Source organism: Delphinapterus leucas, chromosome 2, assembly GCF_059928025.1.
Source record: "Delphinapterus leucas isolate spDelLeu-1000000601 "Yukka" chromosome 2, BTC_Dleu_Yukka2, whole genome shotgun sequence".
In the NCBI taxonomy this organism is placed as follows: Eukaryota; Metazoa; Chordata; class Mammalia; order Artiodactyla; family Monodontidae; genus Delphinapterus; species Delphinapterus leucas.
In genome coordinates this window covers 63,694,776-63,720,627 of record NC_143130.1, presented here as the reverse complement: position 1 = coordinate 63,720,627, position 25,852 = coordinate 63,694,776, and the positions used below count along the sequence as shown (strand labels likewise).

The following is a 25,852-nucleotide window of genomic DNA, read 5'->3' as shown; positions in this document are numbered from 1 at the left end:
GCGCAGCAAGGAAAACCCAATGCGGCCAAAAATAATTAATTAATTAAAAAAATCTATGAAGTAGACCCAAGTTTCTCCAGCAGACTTAATTTCAAATGGCCCTTAACATGATAAAGTGAGTGCTAAATCTTGTCTCCTTTTTTCATGACCCCAGAGAGACTGATTCACCAAGATCAAAGATTCTGTTCAATGAGTGGCACAGTCATTGAGTAGACTATCCAGATCTAGAGACTTCCCTTTTCTCCACAAGCTCAACAGGGGCCAAACTCAAAGAATTACAGGTTTTCCCCTCACAGCTCCAGCCTGAGGCAGGACACTAAAACAAAGAGAAGTCAGTGCCAGGGGAAATAGAATTTAATAAAAAGAAGCTATGGTGCATAATGATGCAGGTTCTATATTCAAAGACCTGAAATTGCTCATCCTTTGAAGGCACATGAAATAAATATAAATGCAATAGCATTTTCACTTTTCTGGGTACAGAAGATGAGGTTTACAATAATAGCGCTAGTTCCCTACTATGAATAATTGCTTCCCTACCCTATTGAGTTTGATTCCCGAGCTAGGATGTTACTGGGAACACCAAGATTACCACAGTCCCTGACATTTGTTTCAAAATAATCTAGGGTAAAGGGGTGGGTGAGGGGCTTTCAATGAAACAAGATTGGTTACAGATCACTGTGAAGATGAATGAAAGGCATGTGAAAGTTGATGACACCACTTCCTCTCCACCATGGAGATCTGGGGATTTCCCATTATATAATGTTGAAAAGAAGGTTCCCTGCCCTCCTGGAGCTTACCATCTACCGGTAGATGAAAAAAACATCCATATAAGACAAATGACATCATAAGGCCATATATAATTAAATACGAAATGACTGGTGTTAATAATAACTGCGATTAAAGTCAGAGTAAAAAGAATTTTATGACAAGTTGGAGTGGTGAGGGAACCAGTCACAGAAGTTGGGTCTTAAAGAAAGGGGAAGATTAAGTGAAGAGGAAGGGTTTCCTCCTCTTCCATTCTGGTTCACGGTAACAAAGGAAAACAAGAATTTCTATTCATTAGTGAGAATATTTCATTCAGAAAAAAAAGGGTTCACATTGGGCTTCCCTGGTGGCGCAGTGGTTGAGAGTCCGCCTGCCGATGCAGGGGATGCGGGTTCGTGCCCCGGTCCGGGAAGATCCCGCATGCCGCGGAGCGGCTGGGCCCGTGAGCCATGGCCACTGAGCCTGCGCATCCGGAGCCTGTGCTCCGCAACGGGAGAGGCCACAGCAGTGAGAGGCCCGCGTACCGCAAAAAAAAAAAAAAAAAAAAGGTTCACATTTACTTACCTTACATGCACCCTCTGAATAATGAGGAGTCACTGAGGGTTTTTAAGAAAGGGATGGACATCACGAGAACAAAGTTTTAATTACATTTACCTGTGTGGTATTCCTATGGGATTCAATACTCACACTAGAAAAAGCAAGCTTTGGCCACTGTCATGCCTACACAAGAGCTCCGACTCTCTAAGCTGCTCAAAGAGGAAGGCAATGCTAAATTTTCTGGTAAAAGAGCCTTCCATTCATTCCCCTGATCTAAAGAAACATTTCAAAGGGAACTATACTCTAGAAATTATGACTGAAGACCAAGCATAAGAAAGAAGAACTGAGAAATTCCACATTTCTGACTGGCTGCTGACCGCTGGCCCTCTCTCCTTAGTAACTTCTCTTTTTCAGAATAATGCTGTGTGTGTGGTTTGGATATATCTCTCACCGAACACCACCAGCAGAAGCTAAGTATATGAAAGTATTAACATGAACAAGGCAGCAACAAGTGAACTAGACAGAGAGCCCCGCTTCAGACAATCCTTTGGCTATTCCCATCCTCTAAGTCCAGAAGTATGACTGAAGTGCACAGTTGTCTCTCACTATCTCTGGTCTTAGCCCTCGATATATCACATCTAACCCAGAGGACCAGCTAATGACATTGAGAGCAATAACAAACTGTAAATGGCAAGCACCAGGGAAAAAAGAAAGTAAAAGAGGAAGATAACATAGTAGGGTACAAATAGCTCTGACCAAGAGTGAAGAAACCAGGATCTTAGACCAGCTGGATCAATATGTGATGACTGTAAAAGAGCCACAAAACATCTTGGGGCTTCAGTTTCTCTGTCTATAGAACAGTGATAATACTACTTACCTAAGAGCAGGGAGGGAGACATGACCTGAGTTGCTTCTTTTGGCTTATGCACCTATTTATAAAAATGATTTTGCTTAACTTATACTCTTGGACTCCTCTCTCCTGAATGTTGAGTCTCAAAATCGTCTGCATTATTCCTATTTTACAGACAAAGAAACTGAGGTCCCACAGGGTCTTCAACATCAGGGGAGAATGATTGGAAAGAACCAGCACAGGTCATCTCACCTTCACTCCCTTTCAATAACGTCATTCTCAATACACTAAGAATTGCTAGTTAACTAGCTTTCTCAGCTTATGTTACCCTGAAATACAGCCAAGCAGGTCAAGATGCAGAATACCCATCATCTACATAGTACCTGGAAACATGCCAAGCCCTAAAGACATGGAATGTTTTCCATTCATAGCACTGCCCAGGGCACATCCTAGGAGCATAGTGAATGCACTGCTGAGTTTAATCAAATCAAACAGTGTCACTTTCCCATCTGGATGTAGAACACCCAAAAGATAATTTCCATGCTCACCTATCCACAGCTCTGTCTAGCAAGTAAAACAGAGCCTGAAGTACCACATGTTGGACTGACTTGTGGGGATGATGTAATCTGGCAGTGAAGAGGGCAATGGAGGCTCCTGTTGGGTCCCGAACATTCTAGAGCAAACAAAACAAGAAATATTTAGAAATCAAATAGAAAATCACAGAAATCACGAAGCCCTCTTATCCTGCACAAAGGTTTGTTATGAAGAGAACAGATGCTGATAATACTTCTCTGACTTGCATCAATTGCTCCAGAAAAGGAAGAAAGCTTTTTATCATCCCATGTCTGATTCTCAGCACCCCCTGGATTCCTTCCCCCTGTGGTAGGAAAAAACCACATTCTCTTAACTCTTCAATTACAGAGAAATTAAACAATGGTCTACACTGGCTGCCTAGCTAATTTTCCCAGGCAGGATAGCAAAGAAATAAGCAACAGGAGAAATTCATAGAATATAACAATGGTTTCTATACTCTGCCTTAAAAGTACTGCTGGATACTTACTGGAAAGGCTGTGGTCTCTAAGTGGAGAGAGCCTGCATTAAATAAGGAAGGATGGGCCTCTGACACATTTTATACCCATCCCAAAGGCCTTAACTAACCTTAACGGGCCAGTGAAGAAACTTTTCTAAATGTACTGTACAACTGATTTTCAATTATTTCAATTATTGCTAGAATAATTTTATGCCAAACTTCACATCTGCTCTCCACTGTTGAGACTCTCTGATTCAGGATAAGATATCTAGGAACAAAGTCCAAAGAGAACAGCTACACAAGAAAATAACAAGATACTACAAGAGGGGTTCATTAATACTCACTAAGATGGTGAATTTTCCACTAAGGATCTCAGAACGGAGAGGTTCCTCATGAGGTTTCAGCTTCACAATGCCCTCCTTCCTTCGTGTTTCCTGAAAATAAAAAAAGCAAGATGAATTAATATAAAAATACTGTACACCCATGACAGCTTTATGTAACCACCAAATCTCATAGATAAGGGATTTTGGAAATCAGCTTCCTGAATCATGAATTCCTTTGTAACCCCCCTCTAGGCCAACTGAGTGTTGTCAGAATTCTTGTCCAATGCCAGCTTATCAGCCCCTTCGGGCTTAGGTTTTTTCTTTGAATCAGTGAGAATCCTAACCCTGAAGACCAACCACTATATATCAATCATTACAGTGCAAGGTCAAAGTTCTTAAACATGCAGCAGCACTGATATTAAAATATGCACCCCAAACTGTCTGGAAACAGACATCCTAACACATCCTCCAGGCTTAGGCCTCTCCTGTCTTAAATAGGAGCCATCCCTCCCCTCAATATACTCTCCAACAACAGCTACCATGACCTCATTTTAATTCATCTTCACAGCCGGATTCTTTAAACTCATCCTCAGTTCCCTCACACTCATTCCACTGCACTCTCGTTTCCTCCCAAACTAACTATACCATCCAGAGCTCCTGCTCAATCCAATGGGCATTTTCAGTCCTCCTTCTACATGACAAGGGTGACTACTCACATTCTCTTTTTCCTGAGACATTCTCTATTTTTGACTAAAAAAAAAAAATACTCTCTTGGTTTTTCTATTTCTTCAGCTACTCCTTCTAAGTCTCTTGTGGGCTTTTTTTCATGCATTTGTTCACTCATTTCACTCACTGACTCATTCATTCATTCTGTCAGTATTTGTTGAGCAACTATTATGTGCCAGGCACTCAGCTAAGTGCTAAGAGCACTCTGGTGAATAAAACAAACTAGGTCTTTGTTTATATTCTTCCCCAATTCATCCCTAAAATCAAATTCGAATGCCTTCAGAGGCAAGGCCGCAAGTGAAGACAGTATGAGTGCTGGAATCACAGGAGAGTGCATGCCTTACATAAAGCATTCAAACTTAACTTTAAAAAACAACACTGGACCAAAGAAAGCAAAAAGTCTGAAATGAGGTTCTGCTCTACACATCTCCCTATTCCTCACACTCTCCCAGGATGACCTCACCCATTCTCATGGCTCCAATATTCACCTCCAATATTCTACTTTGGTCACTCTGAAATCACTACTTCCAGTCCAGCCTTCTTTTCCCAACCCTAGACTCACATCCCAACTGCTTAGAGGACATGTCTATTTGGATATCCCATTGGCACTTCAACCTTAACACGGCCAAACTGAACTCATGACCTACTCTCTCCACGTACCTGTACCCATTCAGTGTCTCTTAATTAGTGAATGCCACCACTATTTACCACCCTGCCACCCAAGTCAGAGACCTGGAATTCTCCACTTCCCTTTCCTCACACTAGTTTAATAAGCAACTCTGTCCTATCAATTTTACTTCTAGAATCTGACCACTTTTTCTCTATCTCCCTGACACTACATTTAATGACACCACAATCATCTCTCTCCTAGTAAGTACAACAGCCTTATAATTGGTCTGTCCCCAGTATAGCCCTTCTGGTCCATCCTCTAAATCACAGTGAAAATAATCTTTCAGAAAGCAAATCTGATCAAGGCATTCTGTTGTTTATACCTTCAATGAATTTCTCTGCCCTTAAGAAAGAACAGATACTCTCTGATCTGGCCTTGTTTACCTGCTGCTCAATCTCTTGCCATGCCCCCTTCTCGCACTCAGCATTTCTGATCAGCTCAATTTGTCTCTTGCCACTAGGCATCTGAACTTGCTGTTCTCTCTGCCATACTCCCCTACTGTCTGATTCCTACTCATTCTTCTACTCTTAATTTAGAAGTCATTTCCTTCAGGAAAGCTTCCTTGACCCTCTTAATTAAATGTGCTTTCCACAGAACCCAGTACTGTCGTATCATAACATTTCTATAATTGTTTATTTACTCTCTTTCTAAATAGTAATCTCTGCACTGGGAACATAGTAGATATACAATAAATATCTGTTGAATAAATGAATGAATATTGAACAACATGACCCAAAAAATGGGTGTGAGCTTTAGTTTTAAACTCTTAAATTAATCCTAGTGCCTCTTATCTCAGTCTCCTTTTTTTTTTTTTTTTTTTTTTAATTTATTTAGGGAGCTTCTAAGTATGTTCAGAAGGATTTTCTCACTCCAAGGTAGGGCTCTTAGATACCGATCCACTTTTTTTTTAATGCGAGTGGGGAGAACCACTATTTGTGTAGACTGTGGCAGAAACAACAGCAACATAGAGAACCCAGGTGCCACATGGCAGGTCCATCCCTGAGGTACATACTCTGTAGGAGTGAAACAACTCTATGGCACGGAGCACATCAAACTTCCGGGCCATGAGGAACTTGACGGCCACATTCCAAGAGAGGGGGGAAACGTTGTACTGAACTGTCCACTTGTTAATCTCTTCAAGAAACTGCTTGGTGGCCTGTTTGACAAAGAAAGTAAAGATAGCTATTAGAGAATATATTTACAGAAACAAAAAAATAAGCAAGAAAAAAAATAAACTTTCCCCAAGCAAGTTTGAACCCAAAGTTTACTAGAGGGAACAGGGAAAACAAAAGTTGGAAACAGATCTGAAACCAGAAATTGTTAAATTTCATACAACTCAATGAGGCCAGAAGCCAGAGCCAGGTCCAGAGAGCAGGGCTTAGCACAGGAATGTATGAAGAAATAATGAGGGGAAGATCAAGGCTCCCAAATATGATGCAAATTACTGGCCCCAAAGCAAAAAAAAAAACCCAGCAGAGTTTGTTTTTTGTTGTTGTTTTTTTTAAGGCTAAAAAAAAAAGTGCATGGGCCCTCTGAAGAGTTATTGCCTAACGCACAGTGTAGTATAGCAGTCTCAGCTGCTGTTTTGGTCCCGTGAGCCAGTCACACAAAGTAAAACAATCAGAAAATGGTTTCAGTTCTGAAATTAGCAATACTGTTGAGAGCAGCAAAATGATTAGAAGAATTTAACAAATGTAAAGGCCAACTGCTCTTTGCACTGACTGACCCCACAGGACCTCTTTGTGCTTCATATGGCAGCCCCCAAAACTGGACACCAGTGCCCAGAGGGTCATTAACAGCTCCTCTGGATAGTGGTTTGGGAGAGGGGTGTGAGGGTAGAGAACCTACTACTGGGGGAGGAGTGGGAATTTTCATTTTTACTGTTTAATCCCAAGCTGACAAGATGCCTATTTCCATAATTATTCCTATCTCTTGATTAATCCATGCTCTTTTATCCTCTCTCACCCTATTTCTCCTTACATTTTAACCAGTCTCCGCTCTAGCCAAACCACCCTTCTGTTTCTTCATTTTAGAATAGGACTTTTTTGCATGCATTTTCTAAATTGCTAAACGTTTTCTGCACGGCTATTTTTTCCCTTCCAATCAGAAACGTTTCTCACTTATTGGTCCAAAATGTGATCAACTTGATGAGAATTCTGAAATTTAATTGATCAACCAACCAACCCCTCAGTTAAGATGTATTTATTAAACTATTGTGGGGACTTCCCTGGTGGTCCAGTCAGTAAGACTCTGCGTTCCCAATGCAGAGGGCCTGGGTTCGATCCCTGGTCAGAGAACTAGATCCCACGTGCATGCCACAACTAAGAGTCCACATGCCGCAATGAAGATCCCGCCTGTCGCAATGAAGATCCAGCGCAGCCAAAATAAATAAATATTTTTTAAAGATAAACTATTGTGTATTTAACTATTTGTTAATATCTGTGCTACATATAAGGAATACAAAAATGAGGTTTGTTTCAAGAGGTGTAAGGTCAACCTACTATGTGACCGTGGTCTCTAATTTTTCTTTACTTTTTAAAAATATTTGTTTATTTATTTATTTTGGCTGCACCGGGTCTTAGTTGCAGTACACGGGATCTCTTTTCGTTGCGGTATGTGGGATCTTTTTTTAGTTGTGGCATGGGGGCTTCTCAGTTGCAGCACACGAACTCTTAGTTGTGGCATGCGAACTCTTAGTTGCGGCATGCACGTGGGATCTAGTTCCCCGACCAGGGATTGAACCCAGGCCCCCTGTATTGGGAGCAGGGAGTCTTACCCACTGAACCACCAGGGAAGTCCCAGTCTCTAATTTTTCAATTCAAAAACAGGGGAGAGGACTTCCCTGGTGGTCCACTGGTTAAGACTCCACGCTTCCACTGCAGGGGGCATGGGTTTGATCCCTGGTCTGGGAGGTTCCACATGCCACATGGTGTGGCCAAAAAAAAAAAAAAAAGGGAGCAAGGGTAACAGGAATGACCTACTTCAGAGTCTTGGCAACAAGTCCTACCTTGCAAATACAATCCAAATTGCTACATACGTGTTTAAATAACTAGCAAACTAGAATCCCAGGAGAGTCAGCAATACCTCATATAACAGAGCACCTGATTCATTCCCCCAATTTCTAGGAAAGGATAAAGGCACTTTACAAACCAGGGTAAAATCTAAGAGGCCTGGGGCTGCACCTGAGCTTTAGAACCCTCCAACTGAGGCAACATACCTCACATCAACTGGAAAAGGAGAGAACCCAGGAAAACTAATCAGGCAAAGTGCATAAAGAGAGCCAAGAAATAAAGGCTATGAAGAAAAGCTTTCAGACGATCACTTTGGCCCAGAACCAGTTACAGTCAGACCAGAGAAATGAGTCCCAGAGAAGACAACAGGACAAACTTAGAATGCTCCACCAGAAAACAGTTGGAGTTGCCTCTATGGGGTGAGTGGCCAGCATCAGAATGAGGAAAGACGGAAGGGAAAAGAAGCCGGCACAGAAAGATCCCAGAAACAAAAGTGCGGCAAGTCCGGAAGGTCCTAGGAGATTTTGTAAAGGCTATTTGTTTAATTAACATATCATCTTCTCAAGCCAGCTCTCTCCTGGGCATCTCTGAAGCTGCCTGTAGAGTAAAACAGCAGAATAACAGAATATCTTTTTCCCCTTTTTCTAATAAAAACAATCAAAAGACAAAACAATATGCAGGTGGGAGGGGGAAATATAGTTAAATGACCAGGAGGTGATATGAAATCCAACTATTAAGATGATTTTTCATTTCTCATAAATAAGCCACACCCCAACAAGAGACACACAGGTTTCACACACTTCCTTCCAGGTACATATTGGCTTCCTTCTCATTAAACTCAGTTCCTCCAAGGTTCTTAATGTCCTGTAGCTCCCAAGAGCTGCTGCCTTGAGCTGACCTCTGTCCCCCGCTGGTCAGGATGTTGTTCTTGGCTTTAAGCATGGGAACAATTCCTCCAGATTTGGCAGGACTAGGCCTTGCATGAAGAGAGTCCAGTGTACTATAAACAGTGATGTGATATTTACGGATACAAATACACTCATACATCGCCTGCTAAGTTCAGCCTCATTCTCTCTCTCCTGCATGCCCATTCCTCTGGTCAAAGAGATGAACCTCTTAGACAAGCTAGAAAGATGGTCTCATCTTCCACAGCCCCTCTCTAAACAGTTCGTCAGGTCCCTCCCTCCGTCTACACAAGGGTTTGGCACAGCCACGAAGTACAGACCAGTTTGTGGTTCTGTTTGTTCCCAGAAAAACAAGCCCCAGATATTTTAATGAGCGATACACTCTTCAGAAGGGATCACTGAAATTCCTGAAATTAATATTCAGTGTATTTCCTGGTGAAAGAAAGAATGAGCCAAATGGTTAAGTCACAGCTTACAAAATACTTCAGATCAAGGTGAATGATTTGAAGCTATCTAGGCTTATGAGTAATCACAAGTTGCTCACACCTGGCAACAAAGGAGTGGTCACAGTTCAAACAGCTTTGGTCTTCCTTTGGGAAAAGGTCTGAACTGATGTACAGAAAAACTAACATTATCACTTACAAGCCCCCTCAACCAGCTTGTTAGGTATGGGTAAGATTTGTTACAGCATAGTCAGAGCTTACTGTAATTACATACTTCTCCCACAATCATGTTTAAATTGATAAAAACAAGTTTCTTGACTAAGAAACCAGAGAACCACTATAAAATGGCTGAGAAATCTGTCAGTTAAGTGATTACACCCTGGACACTATCTACTAGTGTTGTATGGTATAGGAGAGAATAAAACCAACAACATAGTCTTCATGTTATATTAAGCTCCCAAGAGCAGCTATAATTTTCAGATGAACTCTAGGCAAGGGGCTAGCAACCCAAAAGGTCCAGAAGAATGGGCTGGCACCCTTGGTTCCACAGTTAGTACCTAAAATCCTGTATTCCAAGACAATGTGGGCAAGAGTGAAACCTACTCTTGAAATAAAGTCCTGGGATGTCAGCCATCTAACCACCAAGAAACAACTCTAGCAGTGTAGTGGGTTTGGGAGTCAGAAAGAACCCATCCTCTCACTCACTCCTGTATGATCTGGGCAAGTCACTTAACCTCTCTGAGCCTCTATTTCTTCATGAAAAGATAAGGCTTGAACAAGACAACAGATAAGAAGCATTCACCACACTACCTGGCACTTGGCAGGCAGTCTCTGAATGGATGTTCATTCTTTCTTCTTTTTTTTTTTTTTAATTTATTTTATTTATTTATTTTTGGCTGCATTGGGTCTTCGTTGCTGTTCGTGGGCTTTCTCTAGTTGCAGCGAGAGGTGGCTACTCTTTGTTGAGGTGCATGGGCTTCTCATTGCAGTGGCTTCTCTTGTTGCAGAGCACGGGCTCTAGGCGCACGGGCTTCAGTAGTTGTGGCTCGCGGGTTCTAGAGCACAGGCTCAGTAGTTGTGGCGCACAGGCTTTGTTGCTCCACAGCATGTGGGATCTTCCTGGGCCAGGGCTCGAACCCATGTCCCCTGCATTGGCAGGTGGATTCTTAACCACTGCGCCACCAGGGAAGCCCATTCTCTTTTTTTCTTAACTCCAGTCATTTCACACTAAAACTACTTTCAACAGAGAGTTCCTCAAAATCAAGTGACCTTTGTTGTTTCTCTTTAGCCTGTAGCAATTCAATCTCTCTAATCCATTTTATCCAAAAGCATAAATTTAAATTAGAAACTTCCAATATGTGTTAAACTGTAATACAAAAGTCTCTAAAGGATCAACTTATCCTCATTCAGGGCTCTGTGGCAACATAGGAAAAGCTAGGTCCAGAAGTATTTATACCCCATAGCACAGGGAGATCAGCTTGGTGCTTTGTAACCGCCTGGAGGGGTGGGATAGGCAGGGTGGGAGGGAGGGAGATGCAAGAGGGAAGAGATATGGGAACATATGTATATGTATAACTGATTCACTTTGTTGTAAAGCAGAAACTAACACACCATTGTAAAGCAATTATACTCCAATAAAGATGTAAAAACAAAAAACAAACAAACAAACAAAAGTATTTATATCCTTGCTCCCAACTCTCAATGCTTTTGTCCCTACACTGGCAGCTCTGGAGATTAACACTGCCATCCTGAGCACTAATCCTTTTCAACAGCATCAAACTGACTTGAGAGTATTTCTCATCATAATACAGGAACAATTTTGCTCAGGACAAACACCATGCAAAAAATGCAATCAGTCACCCTGCACCGAATACCTAAATAAGGAAAGTGATTCAATATAAGACTCAGTGTCTGCCTTTTAACAAATGTGAGGTTACCTCCATATTTCAGCAAATACGCCATTTCCCCATTAATTTCAGTGACAGATGCATTAGTAAATTACCTTCCTCTTATGCCTGTTTTCCCACCTTTCCTTCATTGTGAATTTCCTTGTAATGTCTAGTAATCCCTTTAGTCCTCATCAATCTGCCAGGAAACAGAATCTGAGCTAAAATACACTAGCTTGCTATAATGCAGCAAGGCGAAGTTTGCTGAATTTTCAACCTAAAAACTATGCTCTTGGGACTTCGCTGGTGGTTGCAGTGGTTAAGAATCTGCCTGCCAATGCAGGTGACACAGGTTCGATCCCTGGTCCAGGAGAATCTCACATGCTGCGGAGCAACTAAGACCGTGTGCCACAACTACTGAGCCTGCGCTCTGGAGCCTGCGAGCCACAACTACAGAGCCTGCGTGTGCCGCAACTACTGAAGCCCGCGTGCCTAGAGCCCATGCTCTGCAACAAGAGAAGCCACCACGATGAGAAGCCCGTGCACTGCAATGAAGAGTAGCCCCCGCTCCCCACAACTAGAGAAAGCCTGTGTGCAGCAATGAAGACCCAACACAGCCAAAAATAAAATTATTTTTTAATTAATTAATTAATTTTAAAAAGAGCCAGGGGCTTTCCTGGTGGTGCAGTGGTTAAGAATCCGCCTGCCAATGGAGGGGACATGGGTTCAAGCCCTGGTCTGGGAAGATCCCACATGCCACAGAGCAACTAAGCCCGTGCGCCACAACTACTGAGCCTATGTGCCTAGAGCCCATGCTCCTCAACAAGAGAAGCCACCACAATGAGAAGCCCGCACACCGCAACAAAGAGTAGCCCCCGATCGCCGCAACTGGAGAAAGCCCATACACAGCAACAAAGATCCAACGCAGCCAAAAATAAAATAAATAAAATTTAAAAAAAAAGAGCCAGTGCTGGGACTTTCCTGGTGGTCCAGTGGTAAAGAATCCGCCTTCCAATGCAGGGGACACGGGTTCGATCCCTGGTTAGGGAACTAACATCCCACACACCAGGGGGACAACTAAAGCCCACATATCACAACTACTGAACTCGCGTGCCTCAACTAGAGCCCACGTGCTGCAAATTACAGAGTCCTCGTGCTCTGGAACCTGTGGGCCACAACTAGAGAAAAGAAAACCTACAGGCCACAACTAGAGAGAAGTCCACGCACCACAACAAAGAGCCCAAGCACCACAACGAGAAAAGGCACGCGGGTGCCTCAAAGAAGATCCCGCGTGCCACAACTAAGACCCGATGCAGCCTAAAATAAATAATAAATAAATAAAAGAGCCAGTGCTTGCTTTCTTTTTCTTTTATTATTATTTTATTGCCTTATATCTGAGGTTTACAACAGTGCTTGGCACTCAGCAAAAATACTTGAATGAATAATTAATAACAAGTAAAGGATGGATAAGCAATTCTTCAAAGAAACTCAACTGGCCAATAAAGTTACAGAAAATATTCAACCTCATTAGTAATCATGGAAATGTAACCAAAACCAGCCAAGGTTCCCTCCCACCCCGCTGAATGCTACTACCTAGTGTTGGTGAGGGTTCAGCAAAGGCACTCAAGCAGTCACTAAAAGACTATAAAACACAGCATATTCTTTGACCCCGCAATTCCACTCCCAGAAAAATAACCTAGATCTGTGAACATTTTCATCAATAAGGATAATTAACAAAACAGTACAAATCACCTCAAAATATAAATTGGTGAAACAATGGTAGTACACAGAATGTAACATTAAGATGAAAAAATGCTCATTAAACATTAACACAGATCATTAACAAATAGGTAACAACAGAATCTCTTTCATTTCTTAAAGTCTGAATACATAAAAATATGAAAATGTTTGCAGTAGTTATTACCACCACTAAGTGTTAAGATGAACACTCTGAAATCTTGGTGTTTTCCTGTATTTCCCCAGTTTTTCCTTACAATAAACATGCGTTACTTTTGTAGTCAGAAAAAAGGGGAGAGGAAGGTTTGGGAGTAAATTCGACAAATCAATTTTGAAGTACTGAGTCCCTAGCAAAGTATTCTCCCCCAAGACTGCCACCCTTAAACCTTAGTAACTCTGCTACTAATTCAAATCACTATAACAGTGGTGCTGTTTGGGCACCCAAACTTTAAATGAAGCTAGAGGTGGAGCAATATTAAATTCAGCACTTCTAACTGCTGGAGTAACCACTCTGCTCGATCCCAGCTCTACAACTTACAAGCTCTGTGCTGTTTCCTTATCTGTTAAAAGTGATGAGTACCCTGCTCATAGGAACGTTGAAGTTTAAATGAATTAATGTTTCATTGATAATAGAACCCAACATATGTAAGCCTTACATGTAAGAGCCAGTGCTTTCTTTTTTTTTAATTAATTAATTTATTTATTTTTGGCTGTGTTGGGTCTTCGTTGCTGCGCGTGGGCTTTCTCTAGTTGTGGCGAGCAGGGGCTACTCTTCGTTGAGGTGCACAGGCTTCTCATTGCGGTGGCTTCTCTTGTTGCAGAGCACAGGCTCTAGGTGTGTGGGCTTCAGTAGTTGTGGCTTGCAGGCTCTAGAGCGCAGCCTCAGTAGTCATGGTGCATGGGCTCTAGGCGTGTGGGCTTCAGCAGTTGTGGCTTGCAGGCTCTAGAGCGCAGGCTCAGCAGTCACGGCACAAGGACTTAGTTGCTCTTCGACGTGTGGGATCTTTCCAGACCAGGGCTCGAACTCATGTCCCCTGCATTGGCAGGTGGATTCTTAACCACTGCGCCACAAGGGAAGTTCCCAGTGCTTTCTTAAATAGGGTTTTACTGCATCTTGGAAGGAAAAAGTTTTAAGAAAAACTTTCTGATTTTATTTCATAACTTCTGTTATGAAATAATGTAAGAAAATCTGTAAAAAAAAAAAAAAGGAAGCGGTCAGCCAGCGGGTGCCTCTAGGACTGAACGGCTGAGGGTGGGCTGCCATCAGTCTCTGCAGGCTGGGCCAGGCCTCCTGAGAGTCTAGGGTGGTCCACTGTGTATAAGCATTGGTGGTCCTGCACAGGTCACCATGCAGAACGCCATGAGTTAGAAGCTGGGGGACGGAGGGCTTAGAGATGCTTGAGGGACATCCTTAACCTACGTGAAATGTTGGAGGTTGAGGTGAAAAATATGGCTTTGATATCTTCATGGAAGACTGCATTATTTCAGGACTTCCCTGGTGGTCCAGTGATTAAGAATCCACCTTCCCATGCAGGGGATGTGGGTTCGATCCCTGGTCGGGGAACTAAGATCCCACATGCCTTGGGGCAACTAAGCCCACGCACTGCAAGTACTGAGCCCACGCGCCACAACTAGAGAGAAGCCCATGTGTCACAACAAAACATCCTGCATGCCGCAATGAAGATCCCACATGCTGCAACTAAGACCCGACGCAGTCAAATAAATAAATAAATGTTTTTTAAAAAAAGACTGCATTATTTCAATCCTGAATCTGGTTCAGTTCCCTTACTGACTTATTACTATATTTAAAAATGTTTGTTTAATTTAAAAAAAAAAAAAAGGAAAAGGTCAACCAAAATCCCATCACCCTACAGCTGTTTTCATGTTTTAATCATTTAAAAGTGGACTTCCCTGGTGGCACAGTGGTTAAGAATCCGCCTGCCAGTGCAGGGAACACAGGTTCGAGCCCTGGTCTGGGAAGATCCCACATGCTGCAGAGCAACTAAGCCAACGCGCCACAACTACTAAGCCTGCGCTCTAGAGCCCACGAGCCACAACTACTGAAGCCGGCACACCTAGAGCCCGTGCTCCGCAACAAGAGAAGCCACTGCAATGAGAAGCCCATGCATCGCAATGAAGAGTAGCCCCCACTTGCCGCAACTACAGAAAGCCCGCGCGCAGCAACGAAGACCCAACACAGCCAAAAATAAATTAATTAATTAAAAAATAATAATAATAATTTAAAAGTTAAAGTCAACAGAAAAATACTAATAGATATATACTTTTCTAAGTTTATGTCCCCACAACCACCCCCCCACACACACACACACGCATCTTGGGGGAAGGGAAGAAGAAAGAGGGACTATTCAAGTAGACATTGTTTTAGTGCAGAGACTTGTTTCCTCTCTGGCAACCTTCCATGACTAGTAGCAGTAGTATCCCCCTTCAAGGCAAGAGCACAGCAGAGCTCTTTCAGGCATCCACTCATGTAGTCAGTCAAGCATTCACAAGTATTTGCTGAGGGCCTACTCTATGCTAAGCAGCACAGTAGCTGTTGAGGAGACATAATTTAGAGAGAGAAAGACCCATTCTGAGCAGGTTACAGTCATTTAAACATGGAGACATGTATAAATGGATCAGCATCATATAATGTGATAAGTTCTAAGACAGATCTATGAACAGAGTACTATGGGATTCAAACTCTCTAAGAGAATTAAAAACAAATCTTTTTTTTTTTTGGCAAATACATGAAATTTCCATTTTATTACAGTTTTATACCACATTAGTTCAAATGCATTTCTTTACAACTACTCCAACAGAGCTCCTCTAGAATTACTTCAGTCATCCTTAACATGTGACTTTACCAGACTCTGAATGTAAAATAAACATATAAAATTTCAAATTAGTAACTTTTAATTATGAATGGGATAAGAAATAAAGCCATCAGATGATGTCTGGGGCTATTAACTTCCAACAAGACACTTTGTTGAATTGTTTCTTCTGATACCCCAGGTATAAATGAGAACCTTCAAAAAACAAGGGAAGACCAAAGTACAGTAAAGAAGCCTCTGCAGCTTAAGCCTCCTATAGTCCTAAACCTCTGACAGAAGCTAGGCAAAGCATCTTTCTTGCAAATTAAGTGGGTTTCCAGTATTTCCATGTAGTTGAGCTTTCAGAGACAGACACTCAGCATATCATTACGCTATACCATCTTGGCTCTGGTTGTATTAATTATGCCTGAAGAGTTTAATACCCATCCAAGTCCAAAGGTGGAAGAACACATAAACGGGTATGGCAATCAGCAAGAGCAGACTGTAAAAGCACAGGCTGGCTGTGCTAGTGCAGCCCTGTGGGAAGTTTTCTTCCACAGAGGACGAGTATAACAGTCCTGCTAAAGAGACCAATGGAATAAGGACAGTCAATGTAGGAAGAGACAGAAACATTCTTTTCCTCCACTTATTACCCGTCACTCTGACTTTTTAAAAGGTGGATGGTATTTAGAAAATTTAGTTGTGTGTGTTGTTATTTTTAAGTATGATCTAATGCTGCTCCATTTCTTCTTGCTTCTTATTTTGATGTGTCATCCTGGCTGCCTGTGGTATCGTATTAGGAATCCCATCAATAATTGGATAGGCTATTCCTAACTCTTCGTTAATCAACTCATTTGTCGATGCTTCATATCTGAGCAGCTTCTTGGAGAGCGGGCACACCAGGAACTCCAGCAGTGCTGGGTCGAAGGCGCGGGGAGGTTTCCTCGTCCTCTCGCTCTTGTCTGTGGACAACATGTGCAGATACCTCTGGGTGACTGCGGATGGCTGTGTACGTGTCCCCCACAGCGCTGAGGCGAGCCGCCCGCACACTCCGCTCAGCATGTTCTGGCCAACAACAAATCTTTTTAAAAGAGTGCCTTGAAGGATGAATAGAAATTTGCCAGGAAGAGACAAGAATTCTCTTTAGAGAAAACAAAATGTGTAAAGGCAGAGTCATGAAAGAACAGGGATTACTGGGGGATACAGTGTAGCCAGTGTGTCCAGTGTATATGACAGAGAATGGTGGGATATGAGCTGACATGGAGGCTGAGCCACACAGGAAAGGCCCATGATCCTATACACATGAAGGACTCAACAGAGACTTTTTTTTTTCTGGCTGTGTTGGGTCTTCGTTTCTGCACGCGGGCTTTCTCTAGTTGCAACGAGCAGGGGCTACTCTTCGTTGCGGTACAGGGCCTTCTCATTGCGGTGGCATCCCTTTGTTGCAGAGCACAGGCTCTAGGCACGTAGGCTTCAGTAGTGCAGCACGTGGGCTCAGCAGTTGTGGCACACGGGCTTAGATGCTCCACGGCATGTGGGATCTTCCCAGACCAGGGCTCAAACCCATGTCCCCTGCACTGGCAGGCAGATTCTTAACCACTGCACCACCAGGGAAGTCCCTTAACAGAGATTTTTAAGAGAAGGTATGAAATACATTTAGTCCTCCTCTCCCAGCTAAAAATGACTCTGCCAGCAGTGGGGAAGCCAGACTAGAAGGAAAAAATCTAGCAGCAGGGAGGGAAGTTCCTAGCACTGTGCCTTGCATTAATAAATATCTCTAATAATATCTAATAAATATGTATGAATGAATAATGAACAACAGAACTCTAAAGAACATTAACATTTAGAGGGCAGAGGAGGAAAAACCAAGGAACTTTTAAGATTCACTTTTAGAAGTACTAGTGACCACTGAGCATCAAAGAAATGTGAATGAAAAAACAAGAGTTGTCAAATATCCCCTACACACACACAAAAAAAATACCTACAGGCTCAGATGGTTTTTATGCCATATTCTATTAAACCTTCATGGTCCAGATAACTCTGATGTTGTAGAAAGAGTAGTTTAACAGAGGACAAATACATCATAACCAAAGAGGGTTTATCCTAGGAATGAAAAGACAGTTTAACCTAGGGACATCTACCAACACAATTTTCTATATTACCAGATACTAAAGAAGAAAACGTATATAACCGTCTCGACAGATGCTGAAAATGCACTGAATAAAATTCAACACCCATTATGATTTTGTTTAAAAATGAGCAAACTAGGGACCTTCCCTGGTGGCGCAGTGATTAAGAATCCACCTGCCAATGCAGGGGACACGGGTTCAATCCCTAGTCCGGGAAGATCCCACTTACTGTGGAACAACTGGGCCCATGCGCCACAACTACTGAGCCTGTGCTGTAGAGCCTACAAACCACAACTACTGAGCCCACGTGCCACAACTACTGAAGCCCGCGCGCCTAGAGCCTGTGCTCCACAACAAGAGAAGCCGCCGCAATGAGAAGCCCTCAAGGAAGAGTTGCACCTCAAGGAAGAGTTGCCTCAACCGGCTACAACCAGAGAATAGCCCGCACGCAGCAAGGAAAACCCAACGCAGCCAAAAATAAAAAAGAATAAATAATAATTTTTAAAAGAATGCTGAGTCCAGATAACCATGAAGGAAGGCTTAACACCATCCTCCTGATGAAACCACATGGGACTGGTTCTGAAATTCGAGACTCTTCCATCTATTACATCAAGCATTGTGCAAGAGCCAAAAAGAATGAAAGCTAACTGCTATTAAAGGATTAACATCACAATGGGAACTGAATAGCAGGAAACCCAAAATAGGACTGACCAAGTGAAGCTTCCCATAAGAGTCCAAAGCTTCAAGCAATACTGAAGGGCCGGAGCTAATTCAGCCATTAAACATGAAAAGCTCCTCAGTGTTAATAACTTCCTACCAGGGGAAGTGAAGTCCTAGGGTTTATCAGCACTCCACCAGCCAAGTGTGAAGACCCCAGACCAGGAATAGCTGTTCTCCAATGCCTGGGGAGCAAAAAATGTTCTATTCTTTTCAAAGTGCTATTTCTATCTCCCTTGGCTCATGGTTCCCTTCATAAGTAGAGAGCATTGATCACATATTACAGTAAAGGCAATTCAATCCATTCATTTTTTAGAGCAAGACTTTGCCCCTCCCAGTTCACACAGGCCAAAGAGTGTGGTCCAGCAAGAAACAGCAAAGGTAGCAACCATTTGTGAAGCATTTTGACATGCACCAGAGGAAGAACTGTACATACATCATACTCAACAGCCTTGGCACACTGAGTATTATTAACCACATAAAGCAATCAAAGCATACAGAGTCTAAGCAAACTGCCCAAGGTCACTCAACTAATAAATGGCATAGCTGAGGTTTTGAGGTTTGAATTCAAAACTTTTCAAATTCCAGTCTTCCCACTCACTAAGTGGCCTTGAGAAATACAGGATACACATCATTCATCTCATCAGCAGATATGTTATCTCACATATATATTATGACATATATACTAAGTCGTGTCTTTGTCTATGCACAAAATTACTCTGGAAGGATATACAAGAAACTGGTAACGTTGGTTGTCTCAGAGAACTAGGTGGCTGAGAGACATGGCAAGAAGGAGAATATTTACCAAATTCTCCTCTGTACCTTTTTAAGTTTAAATCATGTGACTATATTATCCACCCCCAAAATAAAATGTACCAATTTTATATAGTCTTTAACTAAAATATATATATAATAAGGACATCTGAACATAATGTTTAAAAAAGTACTTTAGGGAATTCCTTGGCGGTCCAGTGGTTAGGACTCAGTGCTTTCACTGCTGGGGCCCAGGTTCAATCCCTGGTCGGGGAACTAAGATCCCACAAGCCACGTGACGGGGGTGGCGGGGTACTTTAAACCCTGCCACCAAATGATGAGTTTGTTGATACTCTATAGTCTTCCTATCAAGACCAAAGATAATGAGTTAGGGAGCTCTACAAAGGGGTAAAGGATTATAGCTGCTTTTAGGAGCTTTAGCACTAAACAGGGGATGCTCCAAGGCCCTTGGAGTGTGGCAATTGTGCCACACTCGCTTTCCTGCTGGAGGTTTTTTGCCAACAGCATGTTTACTAAACATAAGCTGCCATCTCTATTCTCAGGCTTAAATACCACTCTCCAGACAAAGGTTATCAAAGAGGATGAAGAACTCCCAGAGACAATGGAGGAAATAATTCAACAAGAAAATAAGGAAGTAAACATTTCTAAATTGTCACAGGAGAAAATTCATGTCAAGAGGTTGAGGGGCAGAAGAATATAACACAGAATAGAAACATAGAAAAAAACAGAAATCTGGAAAATAAACAGGAAGCTCCTCACCATCAGCAAGTGCAAAGTCATCCAGCTTCCCAGAAGGAGACAGGGGTTGGGGGGAGTGGCGGGGGAGGGTGCATAATTGGTCACTCCCTATAAGGAAGAACCCAAAGGCAGCTTGCCAGCTGCTACCCATTCCAGCTGGTTAATAAGGGGGTGAACCACACAACCAGAAGAACCCTGGAAAGTCTTTCTAGGGAAAAAAAATCTAAAGGATTTGGAGAACCTAGGGGTGGGGGAGGCCTTTAGTAACAATTTTTCTCTCTGCTTCCAATTGATGGCTGAGGCTTCAGAAAGAAAGGAGGAATGTTTATGACTGTCAATAAATTGGAGTTGACCTTCCAGATCCTGCTGGAACATTCTTCTCCTTCCCTTCCTCCCAACCCTGGCTTACTCCTATTCGCCCTTTAGATGTCAGTCTAAATCCCACTTCTTCATCCGGAAGTTTTTACTGTCTTCCACCCAGGCACACAGTGTTATAAAAGCTTATGTTATTGTCTACCTGCTCCCATTAGCCTATAAGTTTAGGGAGGTGCAAGGGCCAAGTCTTCCATGCTCACAAATGCATACTCAGCACCAAGCACAGCATATGGCGCCATACTGATGAGTAAATATATGAATGATGATGGGCTCTCAGCCTGCTAAAAGAGTGTTGTTGACAGGGAGTAGGAAGAACATGTTTGTCTGAATACTTGCCAATCTGATTATGAGAGCTTAAAATTGAAAATAAAGAGAGAAAAATTCCCAGATAAAACTGGGAAAGAACATCAGGAATGACATAAGAAAAGCAATGGGAGAGGTAACTATTAAGCCACAAAAGAAAATATCTGAAAATTAAGTTGCCAATATCTTAACTGAAGACATCTAGGGAATTCCCTGGTGGTCCAGTGGTTAGGTCTCTGCACTTCCATTGCAGGGGGCACAGACGGGTTCTATCCCTGGTTGGGGAACTAAGATCCTGCAAGCCACACAGCACAGCCAAAAAATAAATAAATAAGATAAAATAAAAAGGACTGAAGGAAAGAGAAAAAGCAAAGGAATAAAGGAAGTTTATTATTTTTTTAAAAAGACATCTATAATAGAGATATCCAAAATCAGTTAAAGTTCATGACTTTTATGAAATAAAGAAGACATGGTCCCTATCCACGAAAATCTGAGTTTAATGAATTTGTGAATGCCGTATGCCAATGATGGGCAAATCTCATTCAAATCTTAAAGGGGGAAGTGGGATGGCAGTGTGTCTCAAAATGATATTCCCAGTAGAAATCTATAAACCACACTAAAGAATTTCTGAATGAGGATAAAAGAGAGTAATGGACAAGATACAGCTGCTGGAGTACACTTCAGCCTGCTCAATAATGGAGAATATAGATTAGTTTCTTGGTTCAGATCCCCAAATTGGTCTGGTAATGATGATGTTAGAGATAGGAAACTTCAGGTACCTCATCATTAGTTGGATATCAAATTTATCTTAAAAGGGGGTAGGGATTGAAAATCTAATAAAATCTTGCTGACAGTTTCATTTTAAAAGGATGAGGGGGGACTTCCCTGGTGGTCCAGTGGTAAAAAATCTGTCTTACAATGAGGGGGAAGCGGGTTCGATCCCTGTTCAGGGAACTAAGATCCCATATGCCGCAGGGCAACTAAAGCCTGCGCACCACAACTACTGAGCTCGCACGCCTCAACTAGAGAGCCTGCATGCCGCAAACTACAGAGCCCACGCACTCTGGAACCCGCGCCGCAAGTACAGAGCCCACGTGCCCTGGAGCTTGCACATCACAACTATAGACGAGAAAACCTGCACGCCACAACTAGAGAGAAGCCCATGCACCGCAACGAAAAATCCTGCATGCCTCGACGAAGATCCTGCATGCCTCAACTAAGACCTGATGCAGTCAAAAATAAATTAAATAAGTAAATAAATAAATAATCTAAAAAAATAAAAGGATGGGGGAACTACTATACTGGGCTTAATTCCGACCAAGAACATAAACTAGTTGAAAAACTGAAAGGGTCTCAAAGAGAAAGTAACCATGTAATCTTTGAAAGTGTGATAACCAAGGAGCTTCTGGGTTGGTGAACACACAGAGATCTGGGGAGAGTGGCGCACCTGGGCCTGGAGAGGACATGGAAGTTCTGCACCCCTTCCCACATACCTTGCCCTATGCACCTCTTCCATCTGGCTGTTCCTCAGTTTTTGTAATATATATAAATGTCAAATCACTGTGCTGTACCCCTGAAAATAATATAATATTGTATGTCAATTATACTTCAATAAAAAAGGGAAAAAAAAGAGAGAAAAAAGGTTGATAGCCAACAGCTGAGTGCTGTCAGAAGGATGCAGTAAAGCGAGCAAGTCCTAGATGTGGCACCAGCAATCCTGTATTAAAGACCTAATTCTGCCACAGCTATGTGCCCTCAAGTCAGTCAAAATTTTTCACCCCATAATTTCCTCATCCAAAAAAGGATAATACCCACCTACTTCACAGGATCCAATAACTGGCTATCTGGGAAGGCATTATGTAAACCTTACTACACATCAGTAAATAACACCAGACCGTTAACAAAATTAGCTATTAACAACAGAAAATATTTATTGGGTATTGAGCTCTAACCGCCAGTCAGACACTTAGTTTTACAGGGATGGTCAAGTCCTCTCAGTGGCCCTAGGAGGTGGATACTCTCATTATCCCCATATTACAGTTGAGAAAACTAAGATTTCCAACTGTTAGGTAACATGCCCAAGGCCCCCAAACAAAATAATTGGTGGAACCTGACTCAGAATCCAGTTTTTCTGACTCTAGAAAGCTCACATTTTTATCCATTGTGCTTTATATTGCTTTCAAAATGTAGATTTCACAAAAGTAAATCTCATAATCTAAAACTCTAAAGAGAAGGCAGTTGTTGGTATTTTTTAAAGAAATCCTCAAAAGCAAGATTCTGACAATAAATTGTGCAATTAATTATGAATTATACCAATTCAAATTTATTTATTTTTTTCTTTTTTGGGGGTGGGAGCAATCTGGCTTACACTTAAATTGGATATGATATAACCTATTGCTTTTTTTTTAATTGGGGTATAGTTGTTTTACAATGTTGTGTCAGTTTCTACTGTACACTGAAGTGGAGTAGAGTTCCCTGTGCTAGACAGCAGGCTCTTATTAGTTATCTATTTTATACATATTAGTGTATATATGTCAATCCCAATCTCCCAGTTCATCCCACCCCCCTCCTGCCAATTCAAATTTAAAATGAGAACAAGCTAAAGAAACCAGTAGTATGGTTGCATAGCATTCTCCAAGGAGTACAGATGTTAAAAGCACTCCCACAAACACACACATGTACAAAGGAAGAGGGCACAGTAAAAAAAATAATAATAATAGAGTGGTGGTTCTGACCTAAAGGAAAAGTGCTGGGAAAGTCACAGCCCAGAATGAGCCAAGGCCTGTAAACTAAAGATAACAAAAAGAGCTTTGTGAGAACTGTCTAGATCAACTCCTGCTTCTTTTATTTCTCTATCAAAAAGTACAACCTTCGGGCTTCCCTGGTGGCGCAGTGGTTGAGAGTCTGCCTGCCGATGCAGAGGACACGGGTTCATGCCCCGGTCCGGGAAGATCCCACGTGCCACGGAGCGGCTGGGCCCGTGAGCCATGGCCGCTGAGCCTGCGCGTCCGGAGCCTGTGCTCTGCAACGGGAGAGGCCACAACAGTGGGGGGCCCGCGTACTGCAAAAAAAAAAAAAAAAAAAAAAAGTACAACCTTCAACCTGAAGAGGGGAAGAACAAGCCTTGTGGAAAGCAAGAGCTGAAGTTCAAAATAATAGAGCCCATAATTATTCTAAATCGGTTCAAGCCTCCAGACCTACAAAACCAGACAATCCTGGGAACTCCATAGGAGCCTGATGAACATCTGCTATAGAACTTAAAAGACAAGAAAGGTGTCAAAGCCTGAGGATGAGCAAACATAGTCCTAACTTCAAGAGGGGGCATCTACTGAGGGCTACAAAAGTTCCCAGTCCCTGACACTTTTGACATCAATTCTTGGCAAACTGCACAACTGATCTTTCTTTCACATACATATACACCTAGCCCTGGCCAATAGATTCTTTTTTTAAAAAGGTGGGTTTTGAGGGAATTCCCCGGCGGTCCAGTGGTTAGGGGTCAGCGCTTTCACTGCCAGGGCCCAGGTTCGATCCCTGGTCGGGGAACTAAGGTCCCGCAAGCTGAGTGGCTTGGCCAAAAAAAACCCAAAAACAAACAAACAAACAAAAAGTGGGCTTTGAGCTTTTAGGAAGGGGAATACTGATCGCCAGAAGTGATTTACTGAAAACAAGTCTTTCAAGAAAGAATACATTAGACTGAAAAGTAAAGGAATGTACTATACAGCAGTGCTACTCAAAGTGAAGTCTTACTTCAGCAGTCTTACTTTACAGTAGCAGTGGCATCAACCTAGGAAGTCAGAAATGCAGACCACAGGCCTCATCACAAACCTGTTTAATCAGAATCTGCATGTTAACAAGATCCCAGATGATTCTTGTGCATGATAAAGTTTGAAAATCACTGAAACACAGAACAGACCTGCTTTCAGCAAGGCATTTGATGAGCATTTCATGGCATCTTTGTGGACAATAAGATTTCCTTCTATTAATTTATGTATATTTGCCAGTCAAAATGCCAAGCAGTTGACTACTTACCTCATTTAATTCTCATAATAACCCTACAAAGTAGGCATGATTATCTGTAATTTGCAGATATTCACAGTAGCAAAGATTATAAGCAGCACGATCTGCCAGGCACTGTTCCAAGGATTTCACATATATTAAGTTATTTAATCCTCATAACAATTCTTCATGGTAGGTACTAGTATTACGTACATTTTATATATGATGAAACTAAGGCAGAAAGAGATTAAGCTACTTACTCATAATCACAGAGAAATTTATGGTACAGTTCTCAACCACTCCTTTCTATGGCCAAGTGTGCTGCCACAGTGGGGCAGACGATACCCTGCGGGAAACGATACACAAACATACCCAAAGAATATTAAAAAAAAAAAAAAAAAAGATTTTAAAGGAATTCCCTGAAAGGAGGGAGACAAATAGACTAATGTTTATTGAGAGCCTACAGTATGCTTGCCAGGCCATAAGTCAAGCACCTTGCATCCATGTTTTATTCAATCTTTCCAACAGCAGGTATTAAGACATTTTATATATGAGGAAATGGAGGCCAAGACAAGTTAAGGACCTTGCCAACTCACACTTCTCGTGATGATACAACCAAGATTCCAAAACCAAGTCTAACTCTAAAGCTCACACTCTTTCCCTTGATTTGCTCTGCATCCATCCCTGGCCTGGTTCCATTGCTATAAATGATTTAGATAAGGGCACTGGGTCACGATGACAGTGTAAGAGGAGAGATAAACTAAGGGAACAAATATATTGTAAAAGAGAACACAGATCTAAAAGATCAAAACAGGACAGAACAAAGGGCTAGAATGGTACTCAAAGGTGAGGCTTTGGAGTCAGACAGACAAGGGTTGAATACCAGGTTCTACCACTTATTGTTTAGAATGCAAGCAAGTTACTTCTTTGAGCCTTAATTTCTACACCTTTAAAATGGGAGTAATACCCCCACAGAATTGGTGTAAGAGGGGAGAAAACATAATATTTGTAAAGTTTTTGGCTCATAAAGCTCAACAAATTGTAATGAACATTAAATCTAACAAAATTATATTTAAGGATAAGTGCAAGAAAATCAATTGTAGAGGCACCAGATGAAATTTAACAGA

The 25,852-nt window shown here is 42.0% G+C and overlaps 2 protein-coding genes and 1 pseudogene across 3 annotated transcripts in view; all 3 read right to left on the bottom strand.

Moving 5' to 3' along the window:
* Positions 1-25,852, bottom strand: part of PTPN9 (protein tyrosine phosphatase non-receptor type 9) — an 85,225-nt gene that overhangs the window by 44,029 nt on the left and 15,344 nt on the right. Inside the window, exons 3-6 of one of the 2 annotated variants that reach the window (XM_089906982.1) lie at positions 23,599-23,790; positions 5,914-6,057; positions 3,527-3,616; positions 2,701-2,825 (exon numbers count right to left, since the gene is read on the bottom strand). In XM_089906982.1, the coding sequence (XP_089763108.1) occupies positions 2,701-2,825; positions 3,527-3,616; positions 5,914-6,057; positions 23,599-23,790 (551 nt within the window). The remainder of the gene's footprint in view (positions 1-2,700; positions 2,826-3,526; positions 3,617-5,913; positions 6,058-23,598; positions 23,791-25,852) is intronic. The other variant, XM_022580083.3, reaches the window with a different exon arrangement.
* Positions 14,081-16,410, bottom strand: LOC111177840 (phosphatidylinositol N-acetylglucosaminyltransferase subunit Y-like). Its single transcript, XM_022580086.2, has one exon. The coding sequence runs from the start codon at positions 16,324-16,326 to the stop codon at positions 16,111-16,113; it is 216 nt and encodes a 71-aa protein (XP_022435794.1). The 5' UTR covers positions 16,327-16,410; the 3' UTR covers positions 14,081-16,110.
* On the bottom strand, positions 16,324-22,216 carry LOC111177839 (protein preY, mitochondrial pseudogene; annotated as a pseudogene).